Source organism: Daucus carota, chromosome 4, assembly GCF_001625215.2.
Source record: "Daucus carota subsp. sativus chromosome 4, DH1 v3.0, whole genome shotgun sequence".
NCBI classification, from domain to species: domain Eukaryota; kingdom Viridiplantae; phylum Streptophyta; class Magnoliopsida; order Apiales; family Apiaceae; genus Daucus; species Daucus carota.
The window spans coordinates 25,220,049-25,236,729 of record NC_030384.2 but is presented as its reverse complement, the minus strand read 5'-3'; the positions used below and the strand labels follow the sequence as shown (position 1 = coordinate 25,236,729).

Below are 16,681 nucleotides of genomic sequence, written 5' to 3'. Positions count from 1 at the left end.
ATGAAATACTATTACAACTCTATTAACTTATATTGTATATTACATGAAAGCACACTTATGTAACGATGTCTCTTTTTTTTTCATAATATATATTTGACTTAGCTATAATCTATCACATTATCAATATATGTGTGAGCTAAAAATCTCTCACTTAGATATTTACCACAAAATAAGATTAGATAATAGAATATAATACATTCATAAGTTATGTATTCATTATTGAAACATCAAGGCAACAATGTCCTCTTTTTGATTATGAAATACTTGAATACACCGAATCCCCCTGATCATATCTTAACACATAATTATCAAGTTAGCTAATTCGCCATATATAATAAGATACAACCATAACTTGTCCCTGCATAACATTAATTGAAAATATAATATTATAACCATTTTATCGTAAGTATTTGCACCTTTTATTTGAGCACACGATTTTTCTTTCTAGCTTCTTATACTTACATGCTTATCTTATTCACCCTTTTTCCTGTATAGTCATGAGGAAAAAGTAACACGTCAGCAAGACTTTTTTAGTAATTAAGTTAAAACGAGAGTATATTAATGTATCTTTAATCGTTATTTTTATTGATCAATAATATATTCCATTACTATGTTTGCGATGGAATATGATTTAGACCATTAGTGATTATGGTTGAATATGATTAGAATTTGATTGTGTTGTTTATCACTTTTCGTGCTTTGGTACAGTTTAATCCATCAACAATATATCAGTTTGTTGTATTATTTGATTATCGCAGTCAACTTTGTTGACTGTTCTTCTATCAGCAGGTTAGCGGTAATCTATATATTCTTAATGGGTGCTAGTGAAGAGTTTGGTTTTCCCATACAAAATAAGGGTACTTCGGTCATTTTCTTTTTGATTTGCCTGCTCCGACCCGTTAACCCATTTGTAATTATATATATTAATTATTAATTGTAGATTACTAATTTGGAGGTATTAAAAGTGTGCTTTTCATAATTTAAAAAGCTTATATTGTTCTACTTATTTAATTCGTATTAATGCTTGGGATACACTTTACATATAAAAGTGTGTTACGTATGGAAATTTTTAAATAGAAGATTTTATTATATATTACACTTGCTCAATCAATCCCATAATCAGTGCTAGCATTTGAAAATGTAATAAATCCGAATATTGATATGCATTCATTGTATTATGATTCACTAAATTTAAAATTCAAAATTCAATATATTAATTAGTTACTTCTTATCTCTTTCGAATTACACATGGAAAGACTTTCTAAGTATTCTAGAAGATTTTTTTTACGATATTACATTCAAAATTCAAAAATTGAAAAGCTGCCTCTAAAATTTCTAATGACATTTTCTTAAAATATTTAAAATTAAAATATAGCTAAAATATTTTCACAAGATGACATAAAAAAAGTAATGTATTAAATATATTGGCCTACTTTAATTCATATTACTGATTGAGTTACTAAACACGTAAGGTTTACATATACAAGCATGTCACGTATGGAAATCCATGTATGCGTATGTATATATTTGTATAATTACTCACTTCCTATTTTCTCAGATTAAATATGGAAAGACTTCCTAAACATTTTGAAGATTTTATTGTATGATATTGTACTCAAAATTCGATATATATATATATATATATATATATATATATATATATATATATTATCAACTTCCTATCTTTTTCAAATTAAACATGGAAAGACTTCCTAAGCACTCTAGAAGATTTTTTGTACGATATTGCATTCAAAATTTAAAAATTGAAAAGCTGATATACCTCTTAAACTGCTAATCGTCTTTTCTTAAAATATTTAAAATTAAGATATAGTTAAAATATTTTCACAAGATTACATAAAAAATATATATATTAGTACACCATTAAATTTGTTAATTAGCTATTTTGATTTATTACTTTTTTCATTTTGATTCATTTAATTGATTTCATATATTTGTATATTTGTCTATCCCCTTCCACTACTACTCTCGCTCTGTATAATTTTCTTTCCTTCACTATTACCGTAATTCAAGATTCTATCCGTGTTGTCCCTTGGTGATGATCATTCATACAGAATAGAAGCGAAGCTGCTTTTACCTGGGTCTAGCAGTTCCAACTCAATTAAAGGTTTCACTCTTTTAAATCAGTGCGGCGGAGAGGCTGGGGATAATTCTCCAGAGTCTGATCAAATAAGTGATGGTCGGGAGTTTGAGTAATGAGGTTCCGGAGATCGCTGTTGATACATATCGAATTACAAGGCTTGGCTTCACTTTGCTACCTTAACTTGGGTAAGGATGAACAATTGTGTTTTTATAGGTTTTGCTATTTCTTTTTTGAAAATTTAATTGTGTAAGTTTAATTATTTTCTTTAATTTGATTGGACACATTAGTGATGTGCTGATGCAGTTGCCCAAATGATTATACCGTCCACTCTTGCAAAATCCAGGAACTAAAACATGTCTGTCTTTATGGTTCTCTAATACTATTATTTTTGTTTGCAAGTATTTTAGTTGATCTTTTACTGGACCCGTAAACGTACTTGGAATTCATCTCAAAACTGAAATTATTGATGGTAATACTTCTCACTTGGCACACTATAGTTGCCTTAATTCATAATACAGTGTTGTATGGTTATCAATAGAGTGACTATTAACTCTTTAAGTATATGTATGTATTAGGTGAGCCAAGGAAAAAGTCTGGCAATGGTGTATATGCATTTTTGCATAACAGAATGGTTGTCAAGTGTTATCAATAGAGTGACTATTAACTCTTTATTTGTTGTGTTTTTACCAATGTCATGTACAAGTTTTTGGTATTAATCATAAGTTGTCACCATTTCTTTATTGGAAACATATGCATCAGGTTAGCACCAGAACATATGCATCATTTTTTTATCAGAATAAAAAAGCTGATATGTGCCTTCATCTAATTCTGATGCTCTGCTTACAGAACTTTAAAGAAAGAGTTGAGCATGTTAGTATGTTGCAATATTAGTGTATTTTTTTTGAAATTTTTTTAACCATTTCTGTTTTGAATTCAAATGGATATCTGAGCTTAGTGGTGGTAGCATCTTCTTCTTTAATAAAAATATAAAACAAAACATTCTTGGAACATATGCATTTGCAGCTCAAATCTTGAAATTTATAGATTTCTCAAACCATAACCTAAAAGTTTAATTATATTTTTTATTATTGTGGATTGTAAGTGTTGTAGGTGAAAGTAGTGAGAGGGGCTATGATTTTGATGGTGGAAGCTTGGAAAAAAAATAGTGGTTTGTGTTTGTCTTTTATTTCTTCTGGATTAAATTTATTTTGATTTTGTTATAGTTTGTCATGTATGATTTCTAATTTATTATTACTATAAATCAGAGGCATAAAGTGTTTGTTAGGAGTAAACAAAAATCAACCAGGATTGTGGCATATCAAGGTTGGTAATTTAATATTTTTATGTTATGGAACCACATTGCTTACACTATTATTTTGTTACTGGTATATTTGATTTTGCTCAAACTTTTAATGTTTGGTACTAATTAGTTTTGCTTAGTGTCCTGTACTTTTTTAAAAATATGAATGATCATTTTGAGATTTTGTTCGTTAATGTGTCATAAAACTTCTATTGATTATTGTGTAGTTAGTGAATTATTCTTTTAAATTTCATTTATACACTAATTTATAATGTGTGTTTTGTGTAATGTGTTCATAGGGTTTCCTATTTGGCTTGACATACTTCTGGGCATTAGCTTGAGGACATACAATGAGCCATTCAAGGTTACAAAGAGTCTCAAGGAGGCCCTATCATGCTCTCTCAGGTTTGAGTTCAAAGCTCATTAATTCTTCATTATTTGTTATCGTCATTGTTGAAATGTCCTCATGTTTTATTCTAAAGTTATATAACTTATTTCTCACTTTAAAAGCAAGATCATTAGTGATCAAGTTGTGTAAGTGCTGCAGATTAATACATGTAATGGAGTCTACCAAGGTGAATTCTTCCCAAAAGACCCTATAAACCTTCAATTTGGACAGAAGCCTGGAATGGATGTTGTGTGTGTGTGTGTGTGTGATTTTATACTTCTTTAAAGGCTAAAATTTTAAACTGTCAAATTGATCCTATTTTGGTGTGCAAACTAACAGGTTCCCCGACTTTGGAGGCCCGACATATAAGTGACGAGTTCAGGATTTAGCATTTGCAAAACAAATTTAGGTGGTAACTGCACATCTGCTAATCGAGGAGGTGAACATTGCACAGAGTTCTAAATTGCGGCATGCTTTTGTTCAACAAATAGACGCTAATCTTCTTTTTGATGTTAAAGGCTACACCATTTACTATCTTTTTCCGTCTATAGACCATACATCTGAAATTGCTAACATAGTCCATACTCCTTCTCAAAACTTGATTTCACTGCCTTCAAACGGTTAGTACTATTAACATAAAAAAAACACTATATATTGGTGACTTTTAAATTTAATAGTTACAAGCAGGCCATGAATTTCTACTTGTGATCCTCTGCCATTCATTGTTCACAGCGAACTTCTCTTATTGTCGTTGATCACAATGCCAAGGATCAAACTATGTCACTACTGGACACAAAATTAAATGGTAAGAAAATTGAAATGGGTGATAATTCTGTGAATTTTAAACATTAGTTATTTTCTGTAGCTAATTTGATAAAATATTTTATTACTCTATGATATTTCTTGGGAATATTGTTTGGGATATTGCTTTGTTGTTGCATGGTTGACCAAGTTCCAAGTGAAAAGCATGTGGTATAAATGTTAATATTATCTTCCAGAAACAAAGTATAGTCCTTCCTGGCTAATCTAACAAATGAAATGTGTTGTTGTTATGTTATGTCAGGATTAGTTCTTTCTTTAACTCATGCATGTTTCCATGCCCTATAATGATTAAACTTTCGAAGGTAATTTAATAATCATCGAGGAGAGTTGGGCTCATACATGTGTAAACTATAAGTGTTTAGTTTGTTGCATTCTATTTGGTTGAGTAATGTAGGTCGTTACCAGCCTCTGCTTAGTTTTATATTTGTTCTCTCTTTTAGCATGCTCTATTCAATGGTATAAGGTTCTTGCTTTCAACATTAAAAAGTATAAATGGTTTGTAGTATAAATTTAAGGATCATATCGAAATTAAAATCTATTTGGGTCGTAAATGGCCAAAAATAACTGGACTGATAGATGTTTGTTGGTTGATCCTGACGAGGTGAATGCGTCAGCATACTAATGACTTGGAAAAGAGTAGTGCCTTACGGTGGTGCTAAAAGAGGGAGTATTTTTGAGCTAGAATGAATTAGCATAGTTTTTATGCAGTAGATACATGATCTGATTGGTGACAGATGTTCCTGCACCTGATATGGGAACAATTTCATATCCCTACAATATAGTTTTAGCTAATTGTGTATATAATCTTTTATATAATGTAGTGAAATATAATTTGTAAAGAGTTAATATTGTTCAAGGTTTATTATTATTGAAATTTATGTTCTTTAATTTCTTTGTGGCCAAACAAACAATGGTGAGGATACTACAGGAATACTTGAAGTTTCATGGCTAACCAGCAGTAGTAACCGAAAAAAACCAGCAGGCATATAAGGATTCCGGTTTGTCATGATTCATATTTTAGCAATTTTGTTATTATTGAAATTTATGTTATTTAATTTCTTTGTGGCCAAACAAACAATGTGAGGATACTACAGAAATACTTGAAGTTTCATGGCTACTAACCAGCAATAATAACCGGAAAAAACCAGCAGGTATACAAGGATTCCAATTTGTCACGATTCATATTTTAGCAATTTTTCTCCAATTAAAATCCAATTTAATTTCCTTTGTTACAATAATCTTTAAGTGATTCAGTTTCTCATAATTTAGGAATTTGTTGTTATCATTAGATTTTAGATTTGTTGCTATCAATAGTCTCCAATCAAATGCTTCTGATTTCGAAACTAGACATGAAAACACAATAAACTCAGGTATCATCTCATATTTCATTCTACTATTCAATTTACAGGAAAAATTTAATGTGAATTTTTCGTCTTAAACCTACACTTATCAGTTCAAAAGTGAAGAGGCAGAGGTCTAGGCATAATTAACTTCTGGAAGCTCAAAACAAGGATTTACTATTTCACATCTCGCAATGTAAGCAATTTACATTCACGTCCTAATTTGTATTGATATGAAAGACTTTAATGTAGCACGTGGAAATTCAGATGGTCAGGCTTTTGTTTAATCTGTAAAACATTTTAATGTAGTTTTTGAACGCAAATATATATCAGCTTTGGTAATTCCGACATGTATTACAGCAAGCACAACTGCCAGACGTAGAGGAAGAGGTCCGGGAATAGAGCAGTTGTATGCGCAGAGGTTTGCCGAGGATTCTCTACCTGTATCTAAACATCAAACCTTGATAAAAGGAGGTAATAAATATACTTGAAACTGATAATAATCTTCTCTTCTCCAGATTTCAAATCAATTTGAAACTGATAATAATCTTCTCTTCTCCAGATTTCTAATTCTTGAATTTTATTGTCGTCCACAGGTAGGTATTCTCCTCTCCTCATGATCGGTTACTATTGTTTCGATTGATTATTACACAATATCTCTTTAAATAAAAATTATAGTTTTGTTCATTCTGATTAAGCACAGGTAGCTATATTCTGAGTAATTCGGTCAACAAGATTTCATTCTGCAGGCAGATGCACAAGTAGGTATCGTCTTATACTCCCAACTCATCAATTTCTTTTTTTTATGGTGCAAATAACCATTCCAATATAGAATTTTAACTTGAACATTATCCTACAAGCTTTATACAACGTTTGTTCTGGACAAAGTCACATGTATTCTGTAGTACTTTACTTTGACCACGTCAGGTTTCGGTCGCACAAGGTCCTCATTCTGATTAAGGGTTCAGAGGGAAAGAGGTGCAGATGAAGGGCAAAAATACTTTTGCAGCTCCAAGGAATGGCAGGCCACTTGGTTATACTAGCAACATTAACACAAAACCTGGATGTGGTCGGGGATGTTGTTGAGAAAAAAGAAGACAGAAGTAATACCACAATGATGGTCATGTAATTCCTCTGGGGTTGAGCTATACAAGATTGCTTGGAGTAGATATTAGTTTTTTGACCTCGGTATTCCTAGATTAGCTTTGCACGAAGACATTCTGTTACGTGTGTTAATGTTATCTGATTATATGGTGCATCTTACTAATGCATGAAGGTGATTGCCTAATGGAACCAACAAAGACAGAAAATCTTCTAATTACAGAAATTCATATGGATGAATGGGTTCTGCTTGGTCCAGACCTACACCATTGATATGAATGTCAATGACTTTTTTCTGGGTAAGCTATCAGAATTTTATTATTATCTCGGAGAATCTTGAGTGCCTGCATCAGCAATAGCTTGATTTGATGACAGTAAAAGAGCCTGAATGACTAAATATAAAGTAGCTACTGCCACTTAGCAAAAGAGAAAAATAGATGGAGACATGGAGAAAGATAGCTATATTATTTCATTTAAAATAAAATTGAGTTTGTAATTTATTTATTTTTGGTCAGGGAGTTTGTAATTTATTTGATATCATCATTTAAGAGAATATTTCTATTAATTTTATTAATTGTATATTGTGATTTTATTCAGTCCAAAAAAGTGATTTTCAAGGATGGTAGAATGTTTGAGCTTTTCTTTGAATAGACATGTAGATGAATAAATTATGCTTAATAGAATTTTATAAGAATTAATTTCTTTTTTCAATGTTTCACATGAAAATAATTATTATTTTTAATAAAATAATATTTTGATGACGTATATAATATTTATTCATATTAATAATAAAATAGTAATTTAATAATTTAATTTGACCCGTGTCATTTATAAATAAAATAAATTTAAGTAATAGAAAATTTATAATTGATTAAATAAAATATTTGATTAAGTAAAAATATAAGTAAAAGTAATTGATTAAGTAAAAATATAACCATAACAACAAAACAATATAAAAAATATGAATAAAAAAAAACAAAATTTTAATAGATGCACTTAGAGCACGCGAAGCGCGGGCAAAAATACCTAGTTCGTAATAAATAGACAAGTCGCAAAATCAGTTTTAGTGTAAATTAAAATTTTATTATTTACAAGTTTTTAACCTAAATAAATTTAGCTTTATAATCTAGTTTTGAATTTTAGGAGCAAATTTTACAACCTCTATGACAATTCACAATTCAATATGCTTAATCTTTTTAAAATAATAATCTTAAAATTAAGAGAAAAAAAACTGAGTACTTATACAGTGAAGAGCAAATACCTAGAGCTTCAATGCTAGAAGGAGTAGTTAAGACAATAACCCGGGGTTTTGGAGGAAATTATGGAATCTGAAAATTCCACCCAGGGCAAAGAATTTCTTGTGGAGGGCTGTTCAAAACTGTCTACCTACCAAGGATCTTCTCAGAACAAAACAGGTTCCTATTAATGTTATTTGTCCTTTATGTCAAAATTCTGTTGAATCAATTCTTCATACGCTCGTTTCATGCCCATTTACGGAGAGTTGTAGGGCAGCAGCATCATTAGCAATAATAAGGTGAGTTCACAACTTTTGGTGACCGGTTACAGACACTTTATTCTCATGATAAGAAAAAAGTTATAATTCAATCAGTTATGCTTTGTTGGATGGTGTGGCAAAATAGAAATGATCTTGTTTAGAATCAAAGATGTTTGACGGTTTTAGAGGTGGTAAATTCAGCAATGTTTGTTCTTGATCAATGACAATACGTCCAAGATAAAAATTTACTCCTTCCATCAGTCTTTTGACGCCTGAGGATGGAAGAATATCTTGGCAAGCTCCAAAATGTAACAAAGTCAAGATTAATATTGATGCATCGCTCTTTACCAATCCACACAGATTCAGTCATGCTCAGATAGTCAGATATCACAATGTACACCTAATTGAAGCTAAGTCGAAGTGCTTCAAGGTACGGTAACTCCAGAGTTAGTAGAAGCAACAGAGATCCGTGAGGCTTTCAGCTCGGTGAAAGAGAAGCAAGATTACAACGCTACGATTGAAACTGATTGTCTCATTATAGTCCAATGGATTCGAAGCTCATACAATTCATTGTAGGCTGCTCTTGATAGGATTGCAAAAACAAAACGTAATGTTAAGATTTGTAAAACGGTTTGCAAATAGCGTGGCTCATTACCTATCAAGTCATAACTCTTCAATAGCTGATCGTCAGTGGGGAAAGGACAATGTCCATCCGGAATTCCTTTCTATTCTATGTAAAGATTTGACTTAATAAAATCTTTCTTTTTGTGTCAGAAAAAAAAAAAAGAAAAAAAAAACTAGTTTATCAAAACTATAGTATCATCTCTATGTATCCGTTTATCATCGAGAAGACTTATATAATTCAAATATCTCATCAAATATAATATTTTACAAAAACAAAAATAATTATCAGAAAATTAATGATCTAAATATTATAAAAACAAAACAGTTATTCTTATAGAGAGATTATAGAGAGATTACTGATTTAGATACTACAAAAATAAAATAAGGGCGTTTGGAAAAAAATATTTTTTTCATTATCAATTTTTTCCCAAACAAAAACGTTTTTCATTGTCAATTTTATCTTCTTTATACTAGTATCGGAAAAACAATTTATTTTGATAAGATTATTCCTTATTTAAAGGGCACAACTTTTTTCCAGTATAATATAGATTTCGAAGGTACAACTTATAATAAGAATGTTACTTATTTCAAGGGTGGTGTTACTTATTTCAAGGGTAAAGTATTGTGCAGCATTACTGCATTAGTTATACTTATTACTAAATATTGTAGAAAAATTTGGTTTTTGTTTAAACTTAATCACAGCCAACTAATGAAAACAGTTTAACTAAATATTGCATAATTTTAGACTTGCACTGATCAACATCATATTGATCCAGATTCCAGGCATAAACAGGTTTCAAGGCATGTTGATCTCACCTTAAACGTCCCCCAAATTACTGCTGAACAAAAACTGCTGTTTAAACAAGATATAGCTTTAACAGATACGATCAAATACACAAAACCAGGGACTTAGTCTCCGGAACTGTAACAATTGTTTATAATAATAATTTAAAACAAAAATTTTAACAATGCATGTACACAAACAGGCAGGCATATGCTAAGGGAGGATGTTTGAGACTCCTGTTTTACAAAGGCCACACCATTTACCAAGTTCTCAACTCTAACTATGTAAATGTTTAACTTATTAAAACAAGTGCCTGACATGTCTATTGTCTGTACAAGACACTTGTATTACTTGATTAAGTTTACACACCACCAAGTTTCCGAGGAAACAGAAATGGTGCTACTGCCCGAGGTTGCCTAAAAGTCTCTCCACTGCTGCATGCACATTCCCTGAGGTAGCACGCAATGCCCTGATATTCTCTTGGGTATCAAAGAAACCCATTTCTTGAAGTTGCGAAAGTTGAGTAGCATAGAGTTCTTCTGGAGGCACTACACGAACAAACATAAAAACAAGTTTAGTAGGGTAAAGAATGCTAATCAATATCAAATTGCAAATTCAACAGTAAGTGTACCATTGGAAGTGTTTGGGACATTCAAGCCACCAGCTCCAAGTCCACCAAGTCCACTAAACATATTCATCAACATATCCAGTCCCATGTTGTTTTGTGCTCCTGCACCTTCAATTGGAACAGGAACATGCATATTAGATTGGAAACTTTTTGAAAATTTATTTAGCTATCTACTTTCCGACTCTTATATACCTGTAGTCCCACCAGTTTGAGCTGGTTCCCTGCAAGAAAACAGCAAAACAACCAATAAAATTAGTATTTAGTAAACAATATACAATAAGATGAAGCGACGTGCAAAATATTTAATCCATCTCCAGATATGCTAATCAGGTCGAAGTGGAGTTGGATCTTAACAAAAAATCAAAACAATTTAATAGCAGTAGTTGATGTAAGTTAAATTTTAATACCTATAAAAGAAATTGAATTTTGATAATTAACACATGCTTACTGGTTCACCCCCAACTTCTATTAACGCTTCACCTATTTCTATAATAGATAGATTAACTAATTTATTATAGTTATAAAGGCAGTTTTCTTGTTGCACGAACAAGTGTGTGCTTTAAATTAATCTATCAACAGAGCCTACTAAAGATCACAGGATACTAACCGATCCATGTAGCTGGATGCAAAAAGATATTACCCAAGAAGAAGCATAATTATAACAGTTTCAATCTTTTGAAGAATAGAACTGGAAAGTGCTGGATAATGTGATTAAACTACCACTGGAACTAATATTTATGTAGTGTGTCTATTTAAGATCGCAATAACTCAGGCGAGGTCCGTTTGCATGATGCATGAGATAAGACAAAAAGTTTTCCCTATAATCCTAGTATATCATGCTACCCTATTAATACCTACAATAAAATCACAACCTAATTACTCGGGTTGCCCATAGTTCATTCCTTCTGACTAAAACCTGATGTTTCAAAAAATTCAAGTCCTCGGAAAAAATTTCAGGAATAGCTTAACACTACATGTCTTCACTCTTCAGAAACCTTGAAACCCTATTTAATATTCACCACTATCCAGACATGGTAAACTAGATAAATTATACATAACAAAGTAGCAGATGCCCGCTAGCTTAAGGTTTTGACTAACATCAGTGCTTTACCTAATATACAACATCAAGATTCAAGACCAAATATATTTGCTATAGCAACATGTTACATGAAACACTGCACTTACTGAGTTGTTTGTGGTCTGTTCTGCTGAGAAAGAAGTGCCTGATGAAATGTCGACATCCGCTGCAAGAAAAATATCAATCGTCAAATTATCGTACCATTTGTTTGTTAATAAAAGAAAGGTCCACTGAAAGGTGAAGACAAGAGAACAAACAGATGACTGCATTCTTATGAACCTGCATCATTTCTGGAGACGTAAGCTGACGAATGATTTCTGGATTCTGCATCATTTCTCTTAATTGAGGGTTCATGTCAAACATACTCTGGAGTTGAGGATTAGTTCCAAGAAACTGAAATTATAAAGAAGAATTTTAAGTAATAAAATCTATATATTATCTAAAGCATTAACAACATCCAACAATTAATTAGCTGAAAAGAACATCCTATATTTTAGAAGACATTCAGTACTCTATACACTTACCTGATTCATGTATTGTGGGTTTGAAAGCAGACTCTGCATCATCTGTGAAACACCTGGATTTTGCAGAAGTTGGTTCATCGCTGATGGATCCGGAACACCGCCCATTTGATCCAACCCTGGGAGACCAAGTCCTCCCAGACCACCAATTCCTGCTCCCCTTGCATCTCCTGTTGGATTTGACCTTGCAGCAGTATTTGTTTGGGAACCTGCTTACACACAGCACTGCAAGTGAGGAAACTATATATATATCATATTACAAGCTCAAGTAATTATTTGGCCGCGAAAATCAGGAAAACAGGTTGCCAACTTTTACTTCCAATGTCAGCATTTCTTGTTGCTGCAAACAAGTATTACTGTAGTAACCATTCAGGATCACATATTTGCACAAAATTGACATGACACCCATCTGCCATCTGGTACATGTACAACTTTTCACGTTGATTACTTAAAACAATAAACCTAATGTTTGACACTTGTTAGCCTACTCACTTGCATGTGTTAAATTATATTGGCAAAAAGTATGATAAATATTCTTTAAATATAGAAGGAAGAAAGTAATGGGTAAATATTATGCACAAATATTCAACTTAATCCAGTAATAAATAACATAGTGATCTTTAGATTAGTAAATCCAAACAAATTTTATAACATTGTATACAACTCCATTAGCATCTGTCATCCTGTCCTATTCAGCTAAAAAAATTCTATTGCCTTGGTGCACTTACATGAGCATCTCCTCGCATACATGGGCATCTCTTGGTAGTTGGTACAATGTCATAATACATATCACAAATAAAAAGTAGTTGAAACCTTATAAATTCTAAGAACTAGTACAGAAAGCAACTGCTCTCTTTAATCAGTATATCATGATCTTCAGGTCAAACTCTGGTATAATGACATTGCAAAACCCATATGGCGCTTAGGTCTTATTGTTTCCAGCTATTTATACCTACTAATGGCATATGTTCTCTATCCTACTGACACAAACTACTTCCAATATTCCTTACAGAAAGCAGAAAGGTCATAAAATGAACTATACAATTAAGCTTACCAGCAGTACCACCCCAAGGGTTAGGAAGAGGATTGCTGTTAGGAATAGTAGTCCCTGCAGCTGCTTCAGAACCGGTGTTCAAAGTGTCGCTAGAGGCATTTGTGCCTTGGTTACCACCACCCTGATTTCCTAGAAGCGCGGCAAATGGATTTGATCCTAAATCGTTTCCAGCCCCTGCACCCATTGTTGTAGCATTCAGGAAAGGTTCCTGAACATTTTCGTACATGCGCCTAAGCATGTTAAAACCCTCAGGAGATGATTCAATGTTACTCATTGCCCTATCAGTATTGCGCATCATCTCACGCATGAGTTCAGGGTTTCTAGCAGCCTCCAATGTCTGCCTAAGAATGCCAGGATCATTAAGAACATGCGCAAGTTCCGGGTTCCGATCAATGATATCACGCATTTGGGGGTTGCTCATAATCAAGCTGCGCATTATCTCTGGGTTATTCATTAAGTTCTGAATGGCTGGTGTATTCATCATATCCTGCATCATGTTGGGATTTTGAGCAAGTTGCTGTTGAACTTGTTCAAACTCTGGAAGTCCAGCTCCAAATAAGCCCTGAGCACCAGTACCACTGCCTGCACCTAAGCCAAGCCCACCAAAACCACCAAGACCGTTTAACAGTGATGCCCCAAGACCAGCACCTCCTAAACCCCCTCCATCAATAGGATTAACAGGCTGGGTAGCATTGGTAGTGGCATTTGGATTTCCAACACTCGAAGCTGCAGCACCTGGTGGCGATGCAATAGGGGGAGAACCCCGAACCATGTGCACGGTGTGGTCAGCTTGAAGACCTTTAGCAACACCCAAAAACAATGAAACAATATTATTGACGAATATATAATAGGCCAAATAATCTACTGCAGCAGAAAAACATGAAAACACTTAATAGTTGTGAATCCATAACAAAAATCTAGAAGTCAATTATAAAAATGCATCTGAAGAACATGAGCTATGTGGACCTCAGGTCAATCAGAGCAGCTTATCTTTAGGTATATAAACTCGAAAGTTTAAGTTATACTCAGGCAGTATTAATATAAAGAACCACGGCACAAGTGCAAAACATTAAATGCATTTAAAACTGAAGTTTTGCAGGAAATATGAAGATGATAAGCATCTCCATGAGACCACAGACAGAAAATATATCCAACATTCACAGAGGAACAACACTGCACAAGCTTGAGTTACATTATGTAACTTACATATTACACATAACCTTAGCGTAGATAGAGAGCCATAGCAAATCGCTATAGATAAGCAACGGAGTATATACTTATTCATTTGTGCAAACAAACAACCCATTCCTTCTATAAAAGTTTGAATTGCATTAGGGAACACTTATTACGAAACCTTAATGCAGAAAGAAAATAATGTCAAGCCACTATCGACAAGCAAAAAAGGTATGTACTTACCTATTCATGCAAACAAAATAAAACCTCAATACATTGGAGAACACTTAACATGTGACAAAAGCGAGCGACAGTAGGTCCCACCCGACAAGCAAGAAACATAAAGATAAACATATATGTAAACAAACAACTCCCCCCCCCCCCCCCCCAAATTCCCAAATCATTTGTACAGGACAAAACATACGAAATGAAGTCTATTTTCATAACATATCCATGTAATCATCGACATGATGAGAAATCTCCCTATTTACTTGCTCTTAAACCAACCAAATTTTGACAACTCATACGAAACATTTTTTTTTCAATTCTTATATGTTGCATCTCGCTTTCACACAATGAAATTTCTGTCACATACTTCAGACAGCAGTTTTGGCATCCAAAATCAGAACACACTTATTCATATAACCTTTGAAGTTGGCAAAGCAAGTGCCGGTCAATAAAAATATTTCAGCATTTTCGCTTATATTGACTTTAAAGACATTAACTACAAACAAGCTCAGATTGTAAATTTAAATCTTATCCGCTTTCTAACTATAAGCAGCCAAGGCAAGATTAACGGACAGCAATTAATTCATCCAGATGAACAAAATAAACTTTAGAACCACTACCGCCATGACACATTCATGATATTAAATATTCCCCTAGGTAGTAAAAAACGTGCATATTAGGTTAAAACTCAAATGCTCGGTAAAATCGAGATCATAACTAATGCCGCCAACATATACATCAACACGTCATTACAATAATCATATATATACTGACATTCCAAAATAAGAGTTTTGATCCGCTTCATACTCCAGTGCCCTAAAAACCTTGATAAATGAGCATTCAATGAGCCAATAACCTCGTTGAATACATAAACTATTCCGCTCCCAACATAACAGAGAGACGGTGTATTTGTAAATGAATAATCTCGATAAATGAACAGAATCACAACAATTAACAGCAAAACAAGCAATTAAAACAAAACGAAAGCGATCTTCATAATATTAGATATTCCCCTATGTAGTAAAAAAAACGTGCATATTAGGTTAAAACTCAAATGCTTCCAGTGAAATCGAGATCATAACTAATGCCGACAACATATACATCAACACATCATTACAATAATCATACTCCAGTGCCCTAAAAACCTCGATAAATGAGGATTCAATGAGCCAATAACCTTGTCGAACACATAAACTACTCCGGTCCCAACATAACACAGACGGTGTATCAGAAATGAATAATCTCGATAAATGAACAGAATCACAACAATTAACAGCAAAATAAGCAATTAAAACAAAACGAAAGGCGAAAACAAAGAAGAGAAAGAGGCGAATACCATAACTATCTAGGGTTTGATCATCCTTTAAGATCCGTCCCTTGTAAATCAGCCGCTGCTGCACAGCTGGAACATCGCAATTCTCCGCGACGACTTGTTTGAACTGCGACACAGTGGATCCCACACTCGCTCGGACACTAAACTTGGAGCCGTTGGAGCAGCGGACGTTGATGGAAACGGCGTCGTCGGCTGCGGCGGCGCCGAGGGGAAGCGACTGAGTTGACTCGCTCTCCTCGCCCATTTTAATCGAATAAAGTGATTGATAGAAGGAGTTAGCTGGATGAAATGGAAGAGGTAGATGAGATGATCAAACACACACGGAGAGGAGAGGAGAGGAGGAAGGAGGAGTATAATCAACTGGTATTTAATGGGAGTGACGTGAAAACGTTATATGTGTGCTTTTGTTTATGCAATGCGGGATGGGTTTTGTAAAGTCGCAAAGAGAGCAAAAGGGTATATTGGATTCGTATTTTAAAGCATTTTTTGGGTATTGTAAAGTCGCAAAGAAAACAAAAGGGGTATATTGAATTGGGATTTTAAAGTTTTTTTTTTTTGCATTTATGAAATCCGAGAGTATTCGATTGGGATTGTTTGAAAAATATTAAAATCTTAAGGTATTCAATTGCGATTTTAAATTATACTATAAAATCTGGTGGTATTCAATTAGGATTTCAAATTATTCTTTAAAATTTGATGGCATTCAATTGG

At 33.2% G+C, this 16,681-nt stretch overlaps 1 protein-coding gene and 1 long non-coding RNA gene across 6 annotated transcripts; one reads left to right on the top strand and one right to left on the bottom strand.

Annotated features, from left to right (window-relative positions):
- The first annotated feature begins 1,993 nt into the window (after positions 1-1,993).
- Positions 1,994-7,376, top strand: LOC108218380 (uncharacterized). 4 transcript variants are annotated; one of them, XR_010291105.1, is made up of 11 exons: positions 1,994-2,286; positions 3,204-3,269; positions 3,367-3,424; positions 3,701-3,806; positions 4,129-4,228; positions 4,341-4,409; positions 4,522-4,594; positions 5,540-6,147; positions 6,312-6,425; positions 6,514-6,551; positions 6,659-7,376. It is a non-coding gene; the product is annotated as an uncharacterized LOC108218380 (long non-coding RNA). The 4 variants fall into 4 exon arrangements; XR_010291103.1 differs by having other exon boundaries at positions 4,129-4,409; positions 5,540-5,762; positions 6,020-6,147; XR_010291104.1 differs by having other exon boundaries at positions 4,129-4,409; positions 6,659-6,716; positions 6,879-7,376.
- Positions 7,377-10,080: 2,704 nt separating this feature from the next.
- LOC108219051 (ubiquitin domain-containing protein DSK2a) lies at positions 10,081-16,374 on the bottom strand. Of its 2 annotated transcripts, none has more exons than XM_017392298.2 (8): positions 15,974-16,374; positions 13,237-14,034; positions 12,186-12,391; positions 11,941-12,054; positions 11,769-11,827; positions 10,776-10,804; positions 10,587-10,691; positions 10,081-10,503 (listed from the first exon to the last, which is right to left on the bottom strand). In XM_017392298.2, the coding sequence occupies exons 1-8, from the start codon at positions 16,212-16,214 to the stop codon at positions 10,355-10,357; spliced, it is 1,701 nt and encodes a 566-aa protein (XP_017247787.2). In that variant the 5' UTR covers positions 16,215-16,374; the 3' UTR covers positions 10,081-10,354. The 2 variants fall into 2 exon arrangements, with proteins under 2 accessions (XP_017247787.2, XP_017247788.2); XM_017392299.2 differs by having other exon boundaries at positions 10,147-10,503; positions 10,587-10,685; positions 15,974-16,360.
- Positions 16,375-16,681: the final 307 nt, after the last annotated feature.

Excerpts from the sequence above, each read along its gene's own strand:
- LOC108219051 (XM_017392298.2), bottom strand. The coding sequence starts at position 16,214 with ATGGGCGAGGAGAGCGAGTCAACTCAGTCGCTTCCCCTCGGCGCCGCC. Across the intron at positions 12,055-12,185 it reads ACCCACAATACATGAATCAG|TTTCTTGGAACTAATCCTCA; the intron begins GTAAGTGTATAG and ends TTATAATTTCAG. Across the intron at positions 10,692-10,775 it reads TCAAACTGGTGGGACTACAG|GTGCAGGAGCACAAAACAAC; the intron begins GTATATAAGAGT and ends TTCCAATTGAAG.